The sequence below is a fragment of the Beta vulgaris genome, chromosome 8, assembly GCF_026745355.1.
Source record: "Beta vulgaris subsp. vulgaris cultivar EL10 chromosome 8, EL10.2, whole genome shotgun sequence".
Classification (NCBI taxonomy): domain Eukaryota; kingdom Viridiplantae; phylum Streptophyta; class Magnoliopsida; order Caryophyllales; family Amaranthaceae; genus Beta; species Beta vulgaris.
In genome coordinates this window covers 5,818,022-5,838,081 of record NC_079209.1, presented here as the reverse complement: position 1 = coordinate 5,838,081, position 20,060 = coordinate 5,818,022, and the positions used below count along the sequence as shown (strand labels likewise).

The 20,060-nt window shown below is 35.9% G+C and overlaps 2 protein-coding genes across 4 annotated transcripts; both read left to right on the top strand.

Moving 5' to 3' along the window:
- Positions 1-2,756: 2,756 nt before the first annotated feature.
- On the top strand, positions 2,757-8,988 carry LOC104900788 (farnesyl pyrophosphate synthase 1). The gene is made up of 12 exons (XM_010688306.4): positions 2,757-3,070; positions 3,164-3,188; positions 3,300-3,415; positions 3,995-4,081; positions 4,156-4,272; positions 4,376-4,464; positions 5,252-5,303; positions 6,748-6,843; positions 7,679-7,723; positions 7,820-7,909; positions 8,004-8,075; positions 8,168-8,988. Exons 1-12 carry the CDS (start codon positions 2,951-2,953, stop codon positions 8,294-8,296), a joined length of 1,038 nt encoding a protein of 345 aa, XP_010686608.1. The 5' UTR covers positions 2,757-2,950; the 3' UTR covers positions 8,297-8,988.
- A 3,235-nt stretch (positions 8,989-12,223) lies between these two features.
- Positions 12,224-19,962, top strand: LOC104900787 (C2 and GRAM domain-containing protein At1g03370). Of its 3 annotated transcripts, none has more exons than XM_048634356.2 (9): positions 12,225-13,055; positions 13,472-14,623; positions 14,902-15,084; positions 15,199-15,482; positions 15,611-15,727; positions 15,979-16,241; positions 17,202-17,370; positions 18,634-18,749; positions 18,865-19,006. In XM_048634356.2, exons 1-8 carry the CDS (start codon positions 12,707-12,709, stop codon positions 18,721-18,723), a joined length of 2,607 nt encoding a protein of 868 aa, XP_048490313.1. In that variant the 5' UTR covers positions 12,225-12,706; the 3' UTR covers positions 18,724-18,749; positions 18,865-19,006. The 3 variants fall into 3 exon arrangements, with proteins under 3 accessions (XP_048490312.1, XP_048490313.1, XP_010686607.2); XM_010688305.4 differs by lacking the exon at positions 18,634-18,749 and adding an exon at positions 19,277-19,962 and having other exon boundaries at positions 12,232-13,055; positions 18,865-19,134; XM_048634355.2 differs by lacking the exons at positions 18,634-18,749; positions 18,865-19,006 and adding an exon at positions 17,695-18,625 and having other exon boundaries at positions 12,224-13,055.
- The last annotated feature ends 98 nt before the right edge of the window (positions 19,963-20,060 follow it).

Genomic DNA, 20,060 nt, shown 5'->3' with positions numbered 1-20,060 from the left:
TTGTCCGAAAATTTTGATACCAAAATAAGGTTGCTTGGTACCAATCCTGATAACAATGTGATACCAATACCAGGTTATAATGGTACCATTGTGTAACTTTTTGAGTGTTTGAGTCTTTTTTGGACTCAAACAGTTGGTTATCAAGGCTTTCTCATAATTTTGTGTTTTCTTTTCTTTCACAACAAAATGTTATATATAGAACTATAAATATTACATAGTACATAATAAATAATAAGTGTTGTATAAAAAATTATGAATGTTGACTATGTTGTATAAAAAATAGTTAAAGTTTGGTCAATGATATGAGCAATTTTATATTTTAGACAGTTATTTGAAATAAAATGTGATGTTAGGGTTCAAGTTTAATATAGTGGTCCATTATGATGTTTGGATATGTATGAAGTAGATTAATCAAGTTTAAAAGGTGTGTCGTTTCACTCGTTTGAGCACTTGGTCCCATGGGGTAGTCCATGTTGGATCGTAAATAAGTTACGGAAAGCTTTTGACTTGTTTGTTTGGTTTATATTTGTTTCCTCCTTGTGGAATAAACTCTAGATATGATATATATAGTACATGTCAACTAATTGATTGTAGATAGGAAAGTTCCGAAGATATTATATTTTCTATAGAATATCAAGTGTTGATAAGTTAATTAATCGATACTTAAAAAGTTGTGTTAGTTTCCAAATCCTGTTTAGTTTAGGGTTTACGTAGTATGAAGTCTTATAAGTAGGATCGAAGTTTATAACGGGGCGGTTCTGGCCTGAGCAATAAGGGTGATCGCACAGTGCCCAAAAAACAGGGGCTCCCAAATATACTTTGTCTTATTGATTGAACATCTGACAAAAGAAACATGCTTGGAGTAGTGTAGTATGATGCACGTAATTAACCTAAGGTATGTAGATCGAATTCGTTTGAACCATTAAGTTTTTGTTTTTTTGGAAAATTGAAACAAAACTAGCGGACAACTATAATGAAACCCATTAATTACACACATCGCTGGTTGACTTTTTCCCCTTCTACTTTTGTTAGTTTAATTTTAAAGGAAATTCATAGTCTTCTTTTTGCCTCTCAGTTTTCACATGCGTGTAATCTCTTTGCCTCTTCAGAAACTTCATCTTATTATTAGCTCACATCTCCCAATTTCTAAAATTCCAATTACTGTACATGGGCCAATTGAAAATTTTATACTTTGCTTTGAACTACTAATAAAAGGCTCAATTTCAAGGGAGTGCATAAGGCCCCTTTACATTTGTCTCTCCCCTAGATATATAAGATCGTAGTGGTATATGCTTAGTGAGACTTTAGAAAATATATTATAGAGGAGTGTGAGACGCATATATATAGACTTTCAGTGAATCGTGAATTAATGCACAATCATGCATGCTAGTTGCAAAGTTGATCATGGGTGAACACGTAGATGTTAGTAAGTCAGGTGGATTTAATGAAAAGTCGCTCATGTGAGACACGGTATGAGCTATGATTGCTAAGTATTATATCTATACAAATCTATTAAAAGGCGTGCGAAAACAAGAAACTGTGCCACGTGGCGCTCTCCATAGGGAGTTTTAGTTCATGTAATCCATCTACAATAAAAAAAATTAAGAAATTGCATAGTATAGGATTTGATCCCAAGACCTCAAGTACATGATAAAGTTCTAACCACTAGGCTAAGTTGAATTTAGTGTTATTATCATAAAGTATTATATTAATAAATGAAAGTTTTTCTTACCCGGAGCATAGCCCGAGCCTAATAAATAATTCCATGTTAAATATTGTGCATTTGAGTGTTTTATTTCCATTGAGTTCATCTCAATTATTATTGTTGTTCCAATTGTATGATGGGAAGCTTTTTGAGTGGCTACAATTACTTAATCTCAACCCTTTTCTTTTTGACCATTGATTTTGTGTACCTAACATTCAAAAAAAAAAAGCCAAAAACTAGGTGAACTATTAATGGTGAATTTATTAATGTAAAATTGTTAGTTTTAGTTTAATTATAAAAGCTAATTAAATGAGGGGTATAAACCATAGATTTAAGATTAAAGATGAATGGTCTAGATTAGACAGTTATTAATCGCAGATATTGTAAAATTACACTTGTATGATGGGTGATCTGACGTTGCTACACCCATTGTTGTTAAAATCCTGATTCGTATCTTATGATCCTACTATTTTGCGATCCGAAAGTACCTTTTCGATAGATACATATCCTACATAGAATCTTGATTTAATAGGATATTTCAATCTACCCAACTACCAAAATCACATGCTAGGATCATAACACGATTCTACGATCTGATTGTATCATAAAATTTCACAAAATAATTCCAAATATTATATTTCTCCTATTAACTTTTAGTCAGATGTTAATTCAATCTTATAGTATTGAACTACTATCACCATTTGGGAATGAGAAACGCCATTATTAATGTGTGTAAAGTTCTAACATGAGTCTTTTGACAATATTATATCATAATTGTCACTTAATTACCCTATATTGTAGCATCTTACGATACTACGGTCCGATCATGCCAATTTGATCATACCAAGTTACCAACCCTTACTATCCAAAGTAGAACTCCAATCCTGATAACATTGTCTATACCTCCCCACCGAATCGACAACCCACTACTAATAAAGCATTAAAAATGATAATTATATTGAGTGTCGAGATATCATTACCACAATCATCAACAATTCTTTATTAATTATGGATAGTCTCCGGTAGACAAAGTTCTTTCATGGTTGGTCGACGTATAAACAGATTGGCAATTGCCCATTCTCACTCTCCCTCAAGTCCCTTAACAAGTAACATACTAACATGTGCTATAAGAAAACACCTACTCCTACTTTAAAACGTGATATAACAATAAGGTAATAAAGATTGAGAACAGGAACTGAAAAGAGAGCTTGATATTAAGATTTTGGGGTTCCTAGATCGAAGAAGATGGAGAGAGAAAAGGATGAAAGAGAAAGATTTAAGCAAGTATATCAAGTGTTAAAAACGGAATTGCTGCAAGATCCTAACTTTGAGTATGACCATATCTCCCGTCAATGGGTCCATCAGGTAAAAATTATACGACCCATCTTTTGTTTTTTTTTACTTGTTAATACTTATTGCTCAAACTTACTGTTATTTTCTGTTACCAATTCATCACAGATGCTGGATTATAATGTTCCTGGAGGTAGGACTTACTACAAATTTTATCCAAGTTATTCAATGCAATATGGTTTTTTAGTCTTCCACTGTAAAATTATAGTTTTTGATGTATATATTTTGTTCATTTTTGGGTCAGGAAAACTTAATAGAGGGCTGTCTGTAATTGAGACTTATAAGTTGCTAAATGATGGAAAACAACTCCATGAAGATGATCTTTTTCGTTCTTCTGTTCTTGGCTGGTGCATTCAATGGGTATGCAATTTTGTTGTCATTTTGTATTATCATTGAGAAAATCAAACTTCAAGGGAAAAACAGCTTCTTAGAAGATACTCCCTCCGTTTCATTTTAATCAACACTTTGACATTTTATACTATTCACAAATTTCACTTTGACCATCATTTGTGATTTATATGCGGATGAATATATAGTCATGTGGGATCTTGTTAGATTCATCATAACATGTATTTTACTAATATGTACTTTTTATAATTTTTACAAATACAAAACTAAAGATATATGTCCTCAAAGTTTTACATTGGCACGCGTGAAAAGTGTAAGTGTGTAGATTAAAATGAAATGGAGGGAGTATATATTTAACCAAACTGACCATTAAAATTGGAATCGACGAAATGAGTAAACAAAAATAACAAGGCAGTTTTTTCTTAAAACTGGTATTTATTAGGTAGTTCCTTACAAATTTTCCTCACAAATAACTCATTCTTGCTCCAGCTCAATTGCTCAAGGTGCTTTTATATCAATTTCTTATGTTATACTTTTATGTGAATTTTTTGAATCACACTGTTGACAATGTAGTCATTTTGATGTTTGCAGCTGGTAGGGTGTGTCCTTGTTCTAGATGATATTCTGGATGGTTCTCACACACGGCGTGGCCAGCCTTGTTGGTTTAGATTACCCAAGGTTTCTGCAGTATTTCTCGGCATTGCTTCTTTTCCTCTTGATGAAGCAAGTTTATGATTGATGCTTATTTGTAGGTTGGCATGATTGCTGTCAATGACGGCATTCTACTTTGGAATCATATTAACAGGATTATAAGGAATCACTTTAGAGACCAACCTTATTATGCAGAAGTCCTTGATTTATTCAATGAGGTGGATGGCTCATGGCTATTGTTTTGTTTATTTAAAGCCTCCACATGAACTGAAATAATCTTATTATCATTTTTCACTTACTTCTATGAATTTGCTTTCACAGGTAGAGTACCAGACAGCTTGTGGAGAAATGATTGATCTGATAACTACTCTCGAGGGGGAGAAAGATCTGTTCAAATATACTTCAGAACTGTGAGTGATAATCTGTTCGATATATCTAATGTATTGCCAAAATTGTGCATTGATACCTTCCTCTACTGTGACTCTGTGAATATTCTTCTTTTAGAATCAAGTGAAGTAACCTTTGTAAGCTATCAGAGTAAGATGTAGGGAACAGCAAGTGAAGAATGGATCCTACAAGTGGTGATATTTTTAGGTTGTGATGGCAGATTGGCAACACCCATCATTTCTTTATTCCCTTGATAGACTGATTCTATAGCTATAATTTGAGTATGAATGTCCTGGTTATGTTTGTTTTTATTTTTGTGTTGTTATGAACCTTTGCTGACTTCATTTCCGGGATATTCTATGCTTTCATTCATGTCATGCACCAGCCTAGTCTTCCATACGATTATTGTAGGGAAGGCGTAATAAGGTTCAATAGGAATTGCGTGCAGCACAATTCTATAGGAGTTGCTTTATATAAAATGGCAGAAGGCACAAAGAGGAATATGATAAGAATTCAGTTAGTAGGGAGAGGAAAGGAGCCTGGTAGGTAATAATTAGAGAGGTATTGCGAATTGCGAAAGGAAGAACATCCAGAAAATCAAGCTCACTCTGTTAGCTTTGGCCTGTGGGAGTGACCCAGTGATTTGAAAGCTTGGGATCATTCTAGCAATCTGACTTTAATCAATATCAACATCCTTTCATCTTCTATATTCTTCTACTCATAATTCTCTTTTATAGGACTTCATTTAATATATTCTGTTAGTTGTATACTTGTCTTTAACTAGCTAGTGATAATGTCTGCTTCTTGCAGTCAGCAACGCATCAGCCGGTACAAGACTGCATATGGAACATTTTATCTCCCAGTAAGTGGAATTATCTAACTTCACTTAAAGCATTTCGTATCTGTCCACTTAAGGTATTAATTGCACCCACCAGGTTTTGCTGCCATTGAGCCCCACCCCCGAGTAAATATTTTTTTTGTGTGAATGATGTAAATTAGTATCACATTTAATATCATCATTTCATTTCCCTAAAACCAATGGTGCACTTTTAATTGCACCAATATTAGCAGCATGATTATTTGCTTCGCATGCTTGATGTGATGCTTGGAAGTAGGTGAGCGACACCTGCCACGAAACCTTGAAATTATGTCGAGTCTTTCATTTTCTCTTGGGAACTGTTATGATCCTTCTTGGAAAGCAAAGCCATATGTGCTTAAGTAGTTATGTTCTTCTATCTCTATTATATAAGCCAAGGGAGGAGGTGTGGTGTCCTCTTTTGAAGTGACTAAAATACCCTTAATGATCTAATTAATGGAATGAAAAAAATTACAAAAGCACATCATTTAAAACTCTCATTCCAACTTGCCATTTAAAACAAGTTTAAAATGGTATATGCATTAAATACTCCAATCAAAAATTAAATGGACAAAAAATTTATACCTTACAAAAAAAAATGGCATATATAACGTGCACATGAAAAGTCTGAACATTCACTACCTTTGATACTCTTTAATTCAGTTAAACCAACTCATTATTTTTGTTCTTTCTGTTCAATATTCATTCACAAAAAATTAATGTTAACAATCACTCACAACCTTTTTAGTTTTTTACATTGACGAATTAATAAATCTAAATCAATCTAATTGTTGAATTTTTTATATTTAAGTTTAATCACAAATAAAGTACGAATGGAGTATCTAATAGAATAACAAATTTTGAAATTATATGAAAGCTAGTTTCTCTTAAATAACACAGGATCCTTCTGTTTTAGATATACAATGATGCTGCATTGAAGTCGTACATGATTAATTGAACTCTAAAAACTTTTTCATCTATTCTATCAACTTTACGTAAGCTGAATAGTTGATAATCACTCATCTCTGTTGACATTGGTGGAACAAATGGTATTAATTGCTTTATCTTTTTTGGAAATGCATAACCACCGTAAGTACGTTGAAGTGTTGGCTAGATGGGCTGAGCCTCCCACAGGCCCGTTAATTGCATATGGTTTGATATATATGCTGACCGATTCCTATGCTACAAATGTTGGTTTCGAATTTTTCTATCTTTTAACTTTCTCCTAATACTTCTACGAGTTTCCTAACCATATCCCTGTGTATTAAATATATTTTCCAATGGTTTGACTTGTTTGGGAATTCTCGACAAAATCACTTGTCTTTTGGTGTCATTAAATGTTTAGTACTTCTATTTTAGCTTCTTATCCATATCCCTTAGGATAAGGACAACCTTTGGCTTTTTTTGAACTTCTACGTGTCAAAAATTTGTGTTTCTAATTTCTGTGCAGTTTGCGTGCGCTCTGATCATGTCAGGTGAGAAGCCAGATGAGTATAGTGATGTGAAGGCCATCCTCCTTGAAATGGGCATTTACTTCCAAGTACAGGTATCTTACATTCGTAAATGTAGTTAAAAGATAATTAAAAATCTTCCCTTCAGGAATTTACTGTTTATTCTTATTCTTCATTGATTGTTCGGGCTGAACAAGCCACTGTCATTAAACAGCTCTCCAGCAAAACCTCCACCACAATTTTCTATTTAGCAATTCGCTAATGGTTGATGTTTATGGGGGGCAGGGGAGGAAAGGAGTGTGCTTCCATTTTTCTTCCAAATCTTCCCAATAGTGGAAGGATTTTGTTCTTTAAAAGGGGAAGGAAAATATATCCAACCTACTTCTTTCCTAGCCCTTCTCAATTTCATATCTTTAGAAGGGAAATAAACTCCCATCTCCTTCTCCCCCCCCCCCCCCTAAAAACAGGCTCCCTATTCCATCCAAACAGACTATATATGTTGGAAAGAAAAGGGAGACAAACTGTATGTTAGAAACCCCCCTCCCATTATCTGCAGTAGGGCTGCATCAGTGCTTACTTTTCCTTGTTTTGCTTCCCTTTCTGGGAGTCAGGGGAGGGGAAACTTTCACATGGTATTATTGTTATGACATAATCCTGGTGCTACTGCTCTGATACTCTATGTTGGAATTGTATGCATGAATGACATGATCGTAGATGTTGATAACTTCCCTTCTGAGCTAATTATATAGTAGTGCCTGGCTGTCAGTAGTCTTTATTCTTTACTTGGTACTGAGACCGAGAGAAAGTGAGTAAACTTGGAACTATTTAGAAGGGGGTTTTGGTGATTGCTTTTATTGTTTTTCTACCTTTGCCTTATGGTAGTTGGGATGCTTATCTGCGATGGAATGATTATTCTTCTGTATTTGGCAGGATGATTATTTAGATTGCTTTGGTGATCCTGATACGGTTGGAAAGGTGAGGATTATTTGATGATTATTCAGCTGCCAACAATATATTTGGCAACGGACTTCTATGCTTCAATACTTATCGTTTGTGGTTTCTATGCATCAGATTGGATCAGACATTGAAGACTTCAAGTGTTCTTGGTTGGTTGTGCGAGCTTTGGAACTTTGCAATGAGGAGCAGAAGAAAATATTACGTGTACTATAATAATCCTATTCCTTTGTACTAGTGTTTATGCAAATTGTGTATAAATGCGGACACACCTTGATGAGCATGGTCCTCCCTTCTACAGGATAACTACGGGAAAGCGGATCCTGCCAATGTTGCCGTAGTGAAATCCCTCTATAATGACCTCAATCTTCCGGTATAATGAGTGTATAAAACGTCCTGTGGTGGCTGATTCTTCTCTTTTTAATTATTAATATTGTTCGTTTGATATGAAATTTGTTGTGGCAGGGGTACTTCGCTGAATATGAGATTGATAAGTATGAGAAGCTGACAGTCAGCATCGAAGCTCTTCCAAGCAAAAATGTGCAAGCAGTGTTGAAGGCTTACTTGGGTAAAATATACAAGAGGCAGAAATAGACAGATCTCAAAGAGGGTCCTCCAAGGATATAGCAGATCATTTTTGCCAGTGTTGAGAATATTAAATCATACTTGGAGTTGCAGATGTGTTTGTCATAGGGAAGAAATCGAACTTTTGCTTGACCAGTAAAGCCCTGACATGGTTGCTGCATGCTGTGATTAGTCAAGCAGAAGTAATCCTTTCATCGAAATCCGACATAAATGTTCAAAGATGAAGTTGTTCATTGAATTTGAATGTGGACGCTCAACCATGACACTTCAAATATGGTTTTGTGATGTCTGCTTGCCTTGAACTTTTTAAAATCTGACTGTTGTTGTTTCCGGTGCTAATCTATTTACTGATGCATTAATGCTTCATATATACTACTATAGTATATAGAAAATATGAAGTATAATCCATCTTCAAATCATCAAATGGTTCAAGTATGACACTTTACGTTTTTTTTTTTATTTTTATTTTTTATAATAAGACCAGGAGAAACCTTGACAAGTTGGGGGAATAAAGGGGATCTCAACTTGCTAAGGGTGAGAATTGATCTCAAAACCTCCTGGAATCGGGAGGAAAGTTAAGTGTTGATACTAAGGACAATCATTAGTATTTACTGGTCGTTTTTCCGAATGCTAGTTGTTGCAATTATTGCAATTCCGACAAAATTTTATTCTACATACTATTATATGTTTACCTTCTTTAATAGCTTGTAAAATATAGATGTTACAGTACCTCTGAAGGGAATTTATCCCATTTCCATCACTCCATGCATAGCTTCAGATTAACATTTGACTACTTGAAAGTAGCAGGGAAAAAGGGACTGATATCTTAGTAGTAATTGCCAGCTCTACACAGCAATTTAAGAGCACAAAAATAGTCTAATAATAATGCCAACTATTTAAATCTGGTGTATAAAAAAAATTATGTTGATTAATTTTTGGATATAATTGATATGATATCACCTCTAATCCTATAGCTCATATGGTGGTATTTTCGATTACTATCATGTGCAACATCGCAAATTAGATCCTGCACCGAGGTATAGGATGAGCATCCTACACCTTGTCCATGTGGCTTACTTTTGGCAGTATTTTTGAAAGTGGGTCAGTTCTTTCTCTCTCATCACGTGAAACAATTTTTTTAATGTACAGATGCATATGGTTTGGTGTACAATAATTTACGAATGTACATTTGGGGATTTTTAGTGATCAAAGCAATGACCATCAATGTACATTGTGATTTTATTGAATTTCGGTATGAGATTTTAATTGTACATATTGAATTTCATTAGTGAACAAACATCAAACACACCAGTGTACAAATAATGGAAATTACTCACTTGACATATTTTGGTATGGGACTGTAATTGTACATATTGAATTTTATTACTGAACAAACATCAACACACCCATGTACAAAGATTGCAAATTACTCACTTGACATCAACTTCATGAATTGGGTTACTTTCAGATGGGGGTTGTCATTGTACATTTTGATTTTATTAATGAACAACCACGAAGCCAAGGATGTACAAGGAGGTTGAGTGTGGAAAAGAGAGAAGTGGTGAGTTTTGGTATGAGACTGTAATTGTACATATTGAATTTCATTAGTGAACAAACATCAACACACCCAGTGTACAAAGATTGCAAATTACTCACTTGACATCAGCTTCAGGAATTGGGTTACTTTCAGCTGGGGGTTGTCATTGTACATTTTGATTTTGTTAATGAACAACCATGAAGCCAAGAATGTACAAGGAGGTTGAGTGTGGAAAAGAGAGAAGTGGTGAACAGTATATGGGGACATCAAATCAGTTATTAAATGGTGAACAGTAACTGTCAAATCAGTTACTTTTTGTATTTTTGACATGTACACTGGAGGTAATGGGAATGTACATTAGCTGTCAAATCAATTACTTTTTTGCATGTTGAATGGTGTGTTTCATTCTTATTGCCTTGCGTTTTGGACAAGGTGTAGGTTCCTCATCCTACACCTTGGTCCATGATCTACTAATTGGTGCAACATTAGAGCTCATGCATCTCTTATGTTGTACTCGTGAGACAAACACGTGATGTACTCCTTCACAGGAAACTTTTGGTAACCCATTCTTTAATATAGTTTTGGTCATTTTACACTGGAACACTATTGCAAGGGCATTTCAGTAGTTTACAGGTTGGAGGTACAACTTAAATTGAAGTTTATACCAATTTAGAGTCAAGTTGGTACCGATCTTTTTCCTTGGGTACCATAATAAGAGTTAGTTTCGTAGCGTGTTAACTTGGTATCAACTTGACTCTAATTTGATACCAGCTTAACTCTAACTTTGAGATAATCATGGGTCGGGCCGCGCCTAAAAAAATTGTCCATTGGTCGGGCTGGGTGGAGACAAAATTTTGTGCCCAAAGCCCGCTATATTTGGGCCAAAATGAGCGGGTTTTTCGGGCTAAAATCGAACTAGGGCAAAAAAATAGACTAAAAACTTATTTTTGGCTTGCCCAAAGTCCGCCCAAAGGAAAAAAAAACGGGCCGAGCTGCCCGACCGCGGGCCAAAAAATTCTGCCCAAAACCAGTCCAAAAAGCGGGACAAGCCAAAATGATCAGCTCTACTCTAACTTAGTACCAATTATTATTAGAAATTTGGAGTCTCCAAAAAACGCCGATTATAAGACGCCAAACAAAGCTCCTTAGAGCATATACAATGGGTAGACATAAATTGGGGTTGGTTCAAGTGGTAAGCTTTTCCATCTTCCCTAACAAGGTCTAGGGTTCAATTTCTATCCCAAGCATTTGCTTGGGATTCAAGGGTGGGAGGGGAACTGGGGGTGTCTGGCTTGTAATGGGCCTCTGGGTGGGGGACATGTGCCATGGCAGCCCAGAGGAATTCTTCTTATCAACTTTTCAAAAAAAATGTACAATGGATGGATGAGCTTTTGTTGGTCTTTATATTTTTACCATTCTCTCTCCTTTCCTCTTTCTTACACCCCACATCCGACTAACTTCCCACCAAAATGGGTGGACTAGTCCTGCTTGACTTTTCTATTTCTCTCTTTTACTTTTGGTATACTCCATCATATACTCTTTTTCCTATTCAAAATGTTTTTATTTTTATATAGAGTAGATAATTTGTATTCATATTTTAATTACTGATATATTAATCATTTTATATACAATTAATAATTTTAGGTAGGAGAACGTTATTAGAAACAAAAGTAGGTCGTGAAATAATATGGTAAAATATATCAAATTTAGGCTCAATTTATATAAAAAAGAAAATAATATAATAGTTGTAATGTAATTTCTTTAAAAAAAACTTATAAGTTGAAAAAACAATCTTGTACACAATAAAGAAACAACAACAATAAAACAATATTGATACATAATATGACATCACTCCATTCATTGCTATACACGTCATCCAAGACATAGTTGGTCTAGCATTACAAACCAACCAACTCCAAACGCCTATTACCCCAATAGTAAACCAAGTAAAACTAACTTTACTTTTTCCTAAACCAACCAAAATCGATCCCATTACTCATGCTCTTAGTCATTTACTCCTTCCTCCCACCACCTTGGAAATCTTAATGTCATAATGCATTTTAAATCCTCCTAGTCATTATCCTATTACAATAATTTTTGCTAAGAAGAACGCTCCTACTATGAACAATTTCACCTAGAAGGTAATGGGTTAATCCTACCGCACGTCCTTGTACAATGCTCAAGGCTCTCGGCTGAGTAACAGGAGCAACTTAATTCCATGTTTGAGAAGAAGAAAAGCGGGAAAGTATGAAGCGCAAATACTGATACTGTTGACAGACAGTTAAAACTTAAAAGTGAAGAATGTGAAATAAACCAAAAGTGGAATAAAGTGAAGAATGATTCAAACATTCAAGTGAAAAAAAAGTGGAAGATAGTAGCCGGCTGTCCTTATTGAACAACGTACACACCAGGGTACACTACTCTTTTCTAAGAAAAGTCCGCGTTTTCCCTTCTTCTTCGTTTCTTCCCTCCTCTCTCTCTCTCATCTTTCTTAATTTCCCAATTTCTCTCTCCTAAATTCATCTCATTTCAATTCAAATTAGGGTTCTATCATTCCATCAATTTCCTCTTTTTCTTCTCAATTGATTTTGTATTTATTGATTAATTACTCAATCATATACATATTATTTCAATTGTATTGTATTGTAATTACCTTCTTCTGGAGTTCGATCATTTTTTTGCAATCACCGTACTCCTCAATTTCATAATCATAATCTGTGTATATTTAAATTTGATTATTTTTGGTTATTACTTACTACTAACTGCAATTTTTCTCTTGCATTCTTCAATTTTGGAACAAATTACAGATACAATTAGTTTAATATGAGCTGCGTAGGATAGTAATTTGGTTTAGAAAGAGAGAAAAACAAAAGAGGGGGAAAATGAAATTAGTGGTAAAAGTGATTGAAGCAAGAAATGTACCAGCAATGGATCTAAATGGGCTGAGTGATCCATACGTTAGAATACATTTGGGAAAACAAAGGTTTCGAACGAAGGTGGTGAAGAAATGCTTGAATCCTTACTGGGGAGACGAATTCTGTTTTCGGGTGGATGATTTGAGTGATGAACTAGTGATCTCTGTATTGGATGAGGATAAATACTTCAATGATGATTTTATTGGACTTGTTAAATTCCCTGTTTCCAGGGTTTTTGATTCTCCTGATAAGTCCCTTGGCACTTCCTGGTACTCTTTGTTACCCAAGAATAAGAAGTCGAAACCCAAGGATTGCGGTATATCTATCTATCTATCTATCTGTCTATCTATTATTCTTCTTCAATCATATACACTAAATTAGCATCTATATCAGTTTCTGCTTTTGGTATTGTTGCTTAACTACTTTCACATTGCATCTTTACTCGCTTTATGTTTGATTGATGATGATTTTTAGATAATGTGCTATTATTGAGTTATGCCGCTTTTGGACATGTGAATCTCAAGGATTTTGTTGTAGGCTTTAGGAGTTATACCTTTTAAGCTTTAGTATTTGATTAATCAAAGAATTTGGCAACTTTATGTTGTATGCTCTACCATTATATAATATACTTCTGTGACTTTATTTGAATTTGTTTTAAAGCTTGGATACAATTATGTTTATTTATGCTATCCAAATTCCAATGTATACTTTTTTTTTTGGGGTTGTTGATAGGTGAAATTTGCCTCCACATAAATCTTTCTCAGAATAGTTCTTCAATAGATTTACCCAACGCTACTGTTGCTCCTGTGCAAATGCCTGTGAGAAATGACATTACAAAAGGTGAATTACTTTCAGCATCTTCGAGTTCAAGATCATCTTCTCCGAAATCGGAGGCTAATTTTGGTAAGAATGATGAACTCTTTAGTCAGAAATCTGACCAAGCCGAAACTTCTAACTCGGAAGTCAATGAGGGCTCTTCTGGTGACCACCTTTCTTCTGCCTCTTTTGATGACCTAATGAAGACTATGGAAGGGAAGGACCAGGGAATTGACCTTCCAACCAACTTAGCCGGAGGGGTACTTTTAGATCAGCTGTACTTGGTCACCCCTGCTGAGCTCAACGCTCTAATTTTTTCCCCTGATTCAAAATTTCCACAAGCTCTTGCAGAATTCCAGGGAAAGACAGATTTGCATTTTGCGCAGTGGGAGTTTGAAAATGAATGCTTGAAAAGACAGAACACCTACCTTACGCCGCCATCAAAACTATCAAAGTCTTTAAAGGCTTTTGAGACTCAAACCTATAAAGTAGCCAATGGGAAGTCTTTTGCAATTTTAATCAGCGTCAGCACTCCAGATGTCATTTATGGGAGCACCTTTAGAGTGGAGATGCTTTACTGTATCATGCCTGGACCTGAGTTGGAATCTGGAGAACAATCCTCACGCTTACTGGCATCCTGGGGAATGAATTTTGTTCAGAGCACTATGATGAAGGGAATGATTGAGAATGGTGCCCGGCCAGCGGTTAAGGAGAGTTTTGATCAGTTTTCTAGTTTTTTGTCTCAACATGTCAAACCTATTGATCAGAAGGACACTGGATCCCAGAAGGATCAGGTTCTTGCATCTTTGCAAGCAGAACCACAGTCAGATTGGAAGCTGGCTGTTCAATATTTTGCTAATTTCACAGTGGTGTCTACCATCATTATTGGGATTTATGTCCTCATCCATATCTGTATAACAGCACCAAGCACTATTCAGGGTCTCGAATTTGTTGGACTGGACTTGCCTGATTCAATTGGAGAAGTTATAGTTTGTGGTGTTCTGGTCCTTCAAGCTAAGAGGATGTTTGAGTTGGTAGCACGCTTCATGCAGGCCAGATTGCAGAAGGGTAAGGTTGATGAACTTGCTTTTGATATTGTGAATGATGCAGCAATTACAATAGCAGTAAAAATAAAGGCGTAAAACTTGTTCAATATGATTATTTGTATGCCATCTTTGCTTTATAAGTTTGTTTGTGGGGGTGTATTTAAGGTTCCTATAGGACCTCATTTTGTTCCATCATTATATTTGCATCTTAGAATTATAAACAACAAGCCACTTGCTTTATTTTTTTTTTCCCTTCCCCTATTCACCTTCAATTTTTTTTTTCTCTCGTTGCTACTGTAGGCAGCGATCATGGAGTTAAAGCACAAGGAGATGGATGGCTGCTCACTGTTGCACTAATTGAGGGAAGCAACCTAGCAGCAGTTGACTCGAGTGGTTTCTCTGATCCATATGTAGTTTTTACTTGTAATGGGAGAACTAAAACAAGCTCAATCAAGTTTCAGAAGCTAGATCCTCAATGGAACGGTTAAGTTTGTGTCCTGTTTTATTCTTATGATATTGGTCGTCTCAGCATGCCTGTTTAATTGGATGTGGATCTGAATTGAATAGGTTTCTTTTATATCTTGTTAAAAAATGCAGAAATATTTGAATTTGACGCCATGGATGAGCCGCCATCAGTTCTAGAAGTGGAGGTTTTTGATTTTGACGGACCTTTTGATGAAGCAACTTCTTTAGGACACGCTGAAATAAATTTTCTCAAGGCTAATATATCAGAGCTAGCAGATGTATGGGTTCCTCTTCAAGGAAAGCTAGCACAGTCATGGCAGTCAAAACTGAGATTAAGGATATTTTTGGACGACACAAGAGGTGGTAATGCTGTCAGAGAATACCTCGAAAAAATGGAAAAGGAGGTCGGAAAGAAGGTAAACATGTGCAGTGCATTTTTGGCTTGGAACTCATATTGTAATTTCACCATCAACCCATCATCGTTAAATACATGGTTTTGTTAAGTATCAATTGCTCTTCAACTACTTCGTGCTCAAATTTGCAGATAGGTCGGCGATCACCTCAGACCAATTCAGCATTTCAAAAGCTATTTTGCCTTCCACCAGAGGAATTTCTAATCAATGATTTCACTTGCCATCTGAAGCGCAAGATGCCACTGCAGGTGCTATACCTTCTGTATATTGATGAAACTAGAGACACAATACCTTCAAGAATGCACATTTTTTAAGTTGAACATTATATTTATACCTTGTGGAAATTCCTTCTTTCTCTTTGAGATTTACCCACGTTTTTTTTTTCTTTTTTCACTTGGAAAATCTACCATATAGAAAGTTACCAGCAAGCTGTTGATTTTGCCTCCAACTAACCTATTCATCTCAGTACCCCCTTACTATGTTGCTCTTGCTCTTTCAGGGACGTCTTTTTCTATCACCAAGAGTAATAGGATTCCATGCTACCCTGTTTAGACATAAAACAAACTTCTTTATTCTTTGGGAGGATGTAGAGGACATTCAAGTGGCTTCTCCTAATCTATCTTCAATGGGGAGCCCGATCATTGTCATAACTCTTCGTAAGGGAAGAGGCTTAGATGCAAAGCATGGAGCAAGGACACAGGATGAAGAAGGGAGGCTGAAATATTATTTCCATTCCTTTGTGTCTTTCAACATGGCACACAGGTAAATCGTGTCCTCCTATTTTTATGGCACCCAAAGTGATTAGCTTCTGTTCTGTTGGATTAGGAGCTGATAGTAGTCACAGACTCACAGTTTCACCTCGTCATCTTGTGCAGAATTGTTGAAGCATTTTACAGTCTCGAGCTTGTGATTATACCCTCAATCCCAATGGAGTTGTCAAATCTTGGAAATAAAGGAAGATAAAATTAAATGTGATAAAACTTCTACTTTAAAAGATTTGAAACTCCCAATACCAATATAGTGTATACTCTTAGAAACCTAAATCAGAGAACTCCGGTTGGACAAGCTAGATGATATTTAGTGGAATATGTAGATTATCTATAAATTGTTATTCCTCCGCAAGAAGTATCTTCGTTATTTGAATGTACTAGATTAAGAAGTAATGAGTGATCAAAAATAGATAATATGGAAATTTTCTATATGACTAGTACCATCAACTACAGTTTCCTTATTATTGGAAGATTTCTAGTTAGTTTTACTATATGTTTATATACAAAATTGTGTTAATATTCTATATGGTTAGTCAAATTTATATGATATATTTATACTATATTCAGTTTTCTTAATAATACAGACACTTGAGATTTACGAAAGGAGACAAATGTCGATTCATGAGTGGATCTCTATAAAGATATATACTCCTCCTTTTCTTTTAGTTGACATGCTTTCCTTTTCGGGAAATTTCTTATTAGTTGACTTATCTCCTTTTTTAGCCACTTTTTGAAGGGAAAATGAAACTTTTGAGAGTGGGTCCTTTTGGTTTTCCTATACTTGACCAGATGACCCACTTGACTTGTATTTCTGTCTCCTCTTTTTAATATCTAAATGAGTCAATTAAAAAAAACGGAGGAAGTGTATGATCAGTGATGGCTGGCTAAATAGTTTGTTGGAAACTCCGTACTTGAAACTTGACATGCATTTTGGTGGCAACTCATTGTGCAGAACTATTATGGCCCTTTGGAAGGCAAGATCCTTGAGCCCTGAGCAGAAGGTGAAGATTGTTGAAGAAGATTCTGAAACTACCAGTCTCCATACAGAAGAGAATGGAATCTTTTTGGGTGATGAGGATGTTAGCATGACTGAGGTTTATTCTTCTGCTATCTCTGTTCCGGTAAGTGCACCCCTCTCTCTCTCTCTCTCTCTCTCTCTCTTACACGCACACACGCATAGACACACGCTCACAGACACACACGTGTACACAGATGTGCTCACGCGTGCATGGTGGTCCACCTACTGGCCCAGGAAATAGACTGCAAGACAAGCACATTAATGCAATATGCAGCTAATTGAACTTGCACAGTCAATCAACAATCATGAAACCCTAGAGTTTGTTCTTTGAAGTATGGTGTCTTTTGTGTAGTTGCGCATCTGTTGTCTGCATAATTATTGAAACCGTGTCTCCATTTTATTAAGTGTATTATGTTTTTCAATGTAGATTTACCATGGATGGACAAATGTGCTCGAATCGTTTGGTAATCTAGGTTATGAAATTACCCATTTCTATCACTTTCAAGATTTCCCCAGATTATTGAAAATGCAACAAAGATGGATGTCAATTCTTTTGTTAAAGTCTTTTGTTGTTTGTTTATAGTGACCAAGTTTATCCTATCTTACATCTAAATTCAGTTATTCTCCTATCCTGTGGATATGCAATGTCATGTGAAGCACCACCGAACAGTGAACACGAAAAATGTGGGCATATGATAATGGTGGTAGGTATTGTCGATATTAATGCCCAAGGGTGGACTAGGTTCCTCATCTCTCCTAAAGTGGTTGAAGGAGCAATCTTATTGAGAGGGGTATAGCCATATAGGATTATGCTGTTTAATGGATCACAATATCGTAAACGGACTATGTCATGTATACAAGATACAACGTAGCTGATCATCATGATCTTAGTGAAGGGAACATCCGTTAGTACTGAGTGGGTTTCCCTTTAGTGACTTTGCTTTCAGTTCTTTCTGTTCTGTTAGCCTGAGCCTCCGAACCCTATCATTTCCCGTCAAACCTGCTTTCGCTTTCTTTTGCCGAACAAGGAATATTACACGAGGAAAATACTTCTGTAACTCTACTGCTCTAAGCAGAGTTAATGCTGAGGATAGGATGCAGGTCTGGAGTACAGATGCCAAATAAAGCTCTCTGGTGCTGTTTGTGTATGGACATATGGAGTAAGAGCAAAATTCAGAAGTCATCTGATTTTGTGTAGTGATTTTTGCGACTTCTGTCTGAAAACAATTGATTTAAGTGCAGCGAGAATGGTGGCTTTGCTTGGCTTTATTGATCCAGCATATATTTGCTGGTTTTAGGGAGGCATGGAACAATGTGCATATGTTTAATTTTTTTTTTCTTTTTGGGGATTTCCTCTGGTGCTTAGGATTTGGATGGAATGGACAGAAGTTTCTTTCTCCACACGCTGCATAATGAAATATCCTCTCACTCACTCTCTCTCCCCCCTTCTAAATGAGAGTGAAAAATTGTTTATGATACCAAGTAAGGAATTTCTTTGTCAAGGGTCACATTTTAGATCAGCTTGCTTTCTTGTATTGATATCTTAAAATTATCTTTCTTTTTCTTATCCTTTTGATGCCTACATGCTATGGTGTAGATGAACTTCTTGATGGAGCTATTTAGTGGAGGTGAAGTTGACCGAAGAGTTATGGAGAAAGCTGGATGCCTTGATTATTCTTGTTCTCCCTGGGAAGCAGATAAAGATTTATTCGGAAGGCAAGTGTGCTACAAATTTGACAAGCGTATATCTAGTTACAGAGGAGAAGTGACCAGCACACAACAAAAATCTCCTCTTCCTGATAAAAATGGCTGGCTCATTGAAGAGGTCTTGACGCTCCATGGGATTCCTCTTAGTGACCACTATAATGTATGGACTTTTTTTTTTGTTACATATTTATCTAATAGCCAAATCTAATAAATCCAGGAAGTGCTTTGTCAGCACTTCAAGTATTTTTCTTTCTTTTGGGTTAAATCTTTTTTTCCTTGTACCTTCATTTGCTTTTTTGCAGCTCCATCTCAGATACCAGCTTGAGGATAGATCAAAGGGTTGTCATGTGAAAGTTTCTTTTGGAATTGCTTGGTTGAAGAGCACCAAACATCAGAAAAGGATATCTAAAAACGTACTATCAAATCTGGCAGATCGTCTGAATGTGATGTTTGCTACTGTCGAAAAAGAATATGTGAATGGAAGATAGAGGCTCCAGCATTGAACCATGCTTTTCACATCTCAAGTCCTCGCGAGATGCATCATCATCACCCGTGAACGTCTCTTTTGAGAAGAGAGGCAACCGTTGTCAGCAGAAACAAAGTCTTAACTGATGCAGATAGTCAAATTTCAGGCGCAGCGTTCTCTGTATGTAGCCAGCCATCGTGAGCCGACTGACGCTAGATAGAGAGTGAAGAATTGTTGGTTTGACGAGTTTTTGGTGCTGATTACTGTATATTCAAACGCTTGTTGTAACACTAGATGGAGAGTGAGAAATCCAACTGACAGCAATGTTTTTTGAACTGCAAGGCGTCAGAATTCAAATGTGGATAATTCTTTGTCAATTTTACACTAGAAAAATTAATGTAAACTGTCCCAATTATGGCTATCTTTCCAATGTAAAGTCCCAGCTATTGATTATTCTACAATATGCTAAACTTTAAGATGTATTATACATATGTGCCATGTGGCCTTGGATGACTTGCGCAATTGAAGAGTCTTTAAAGATGTAATGTAAGGAATTGTTTATCCCCCTTTTCCTTGTGGTAATTAGGAGTGCAAACTTTCCATTAGTTCAAAAAGAACCA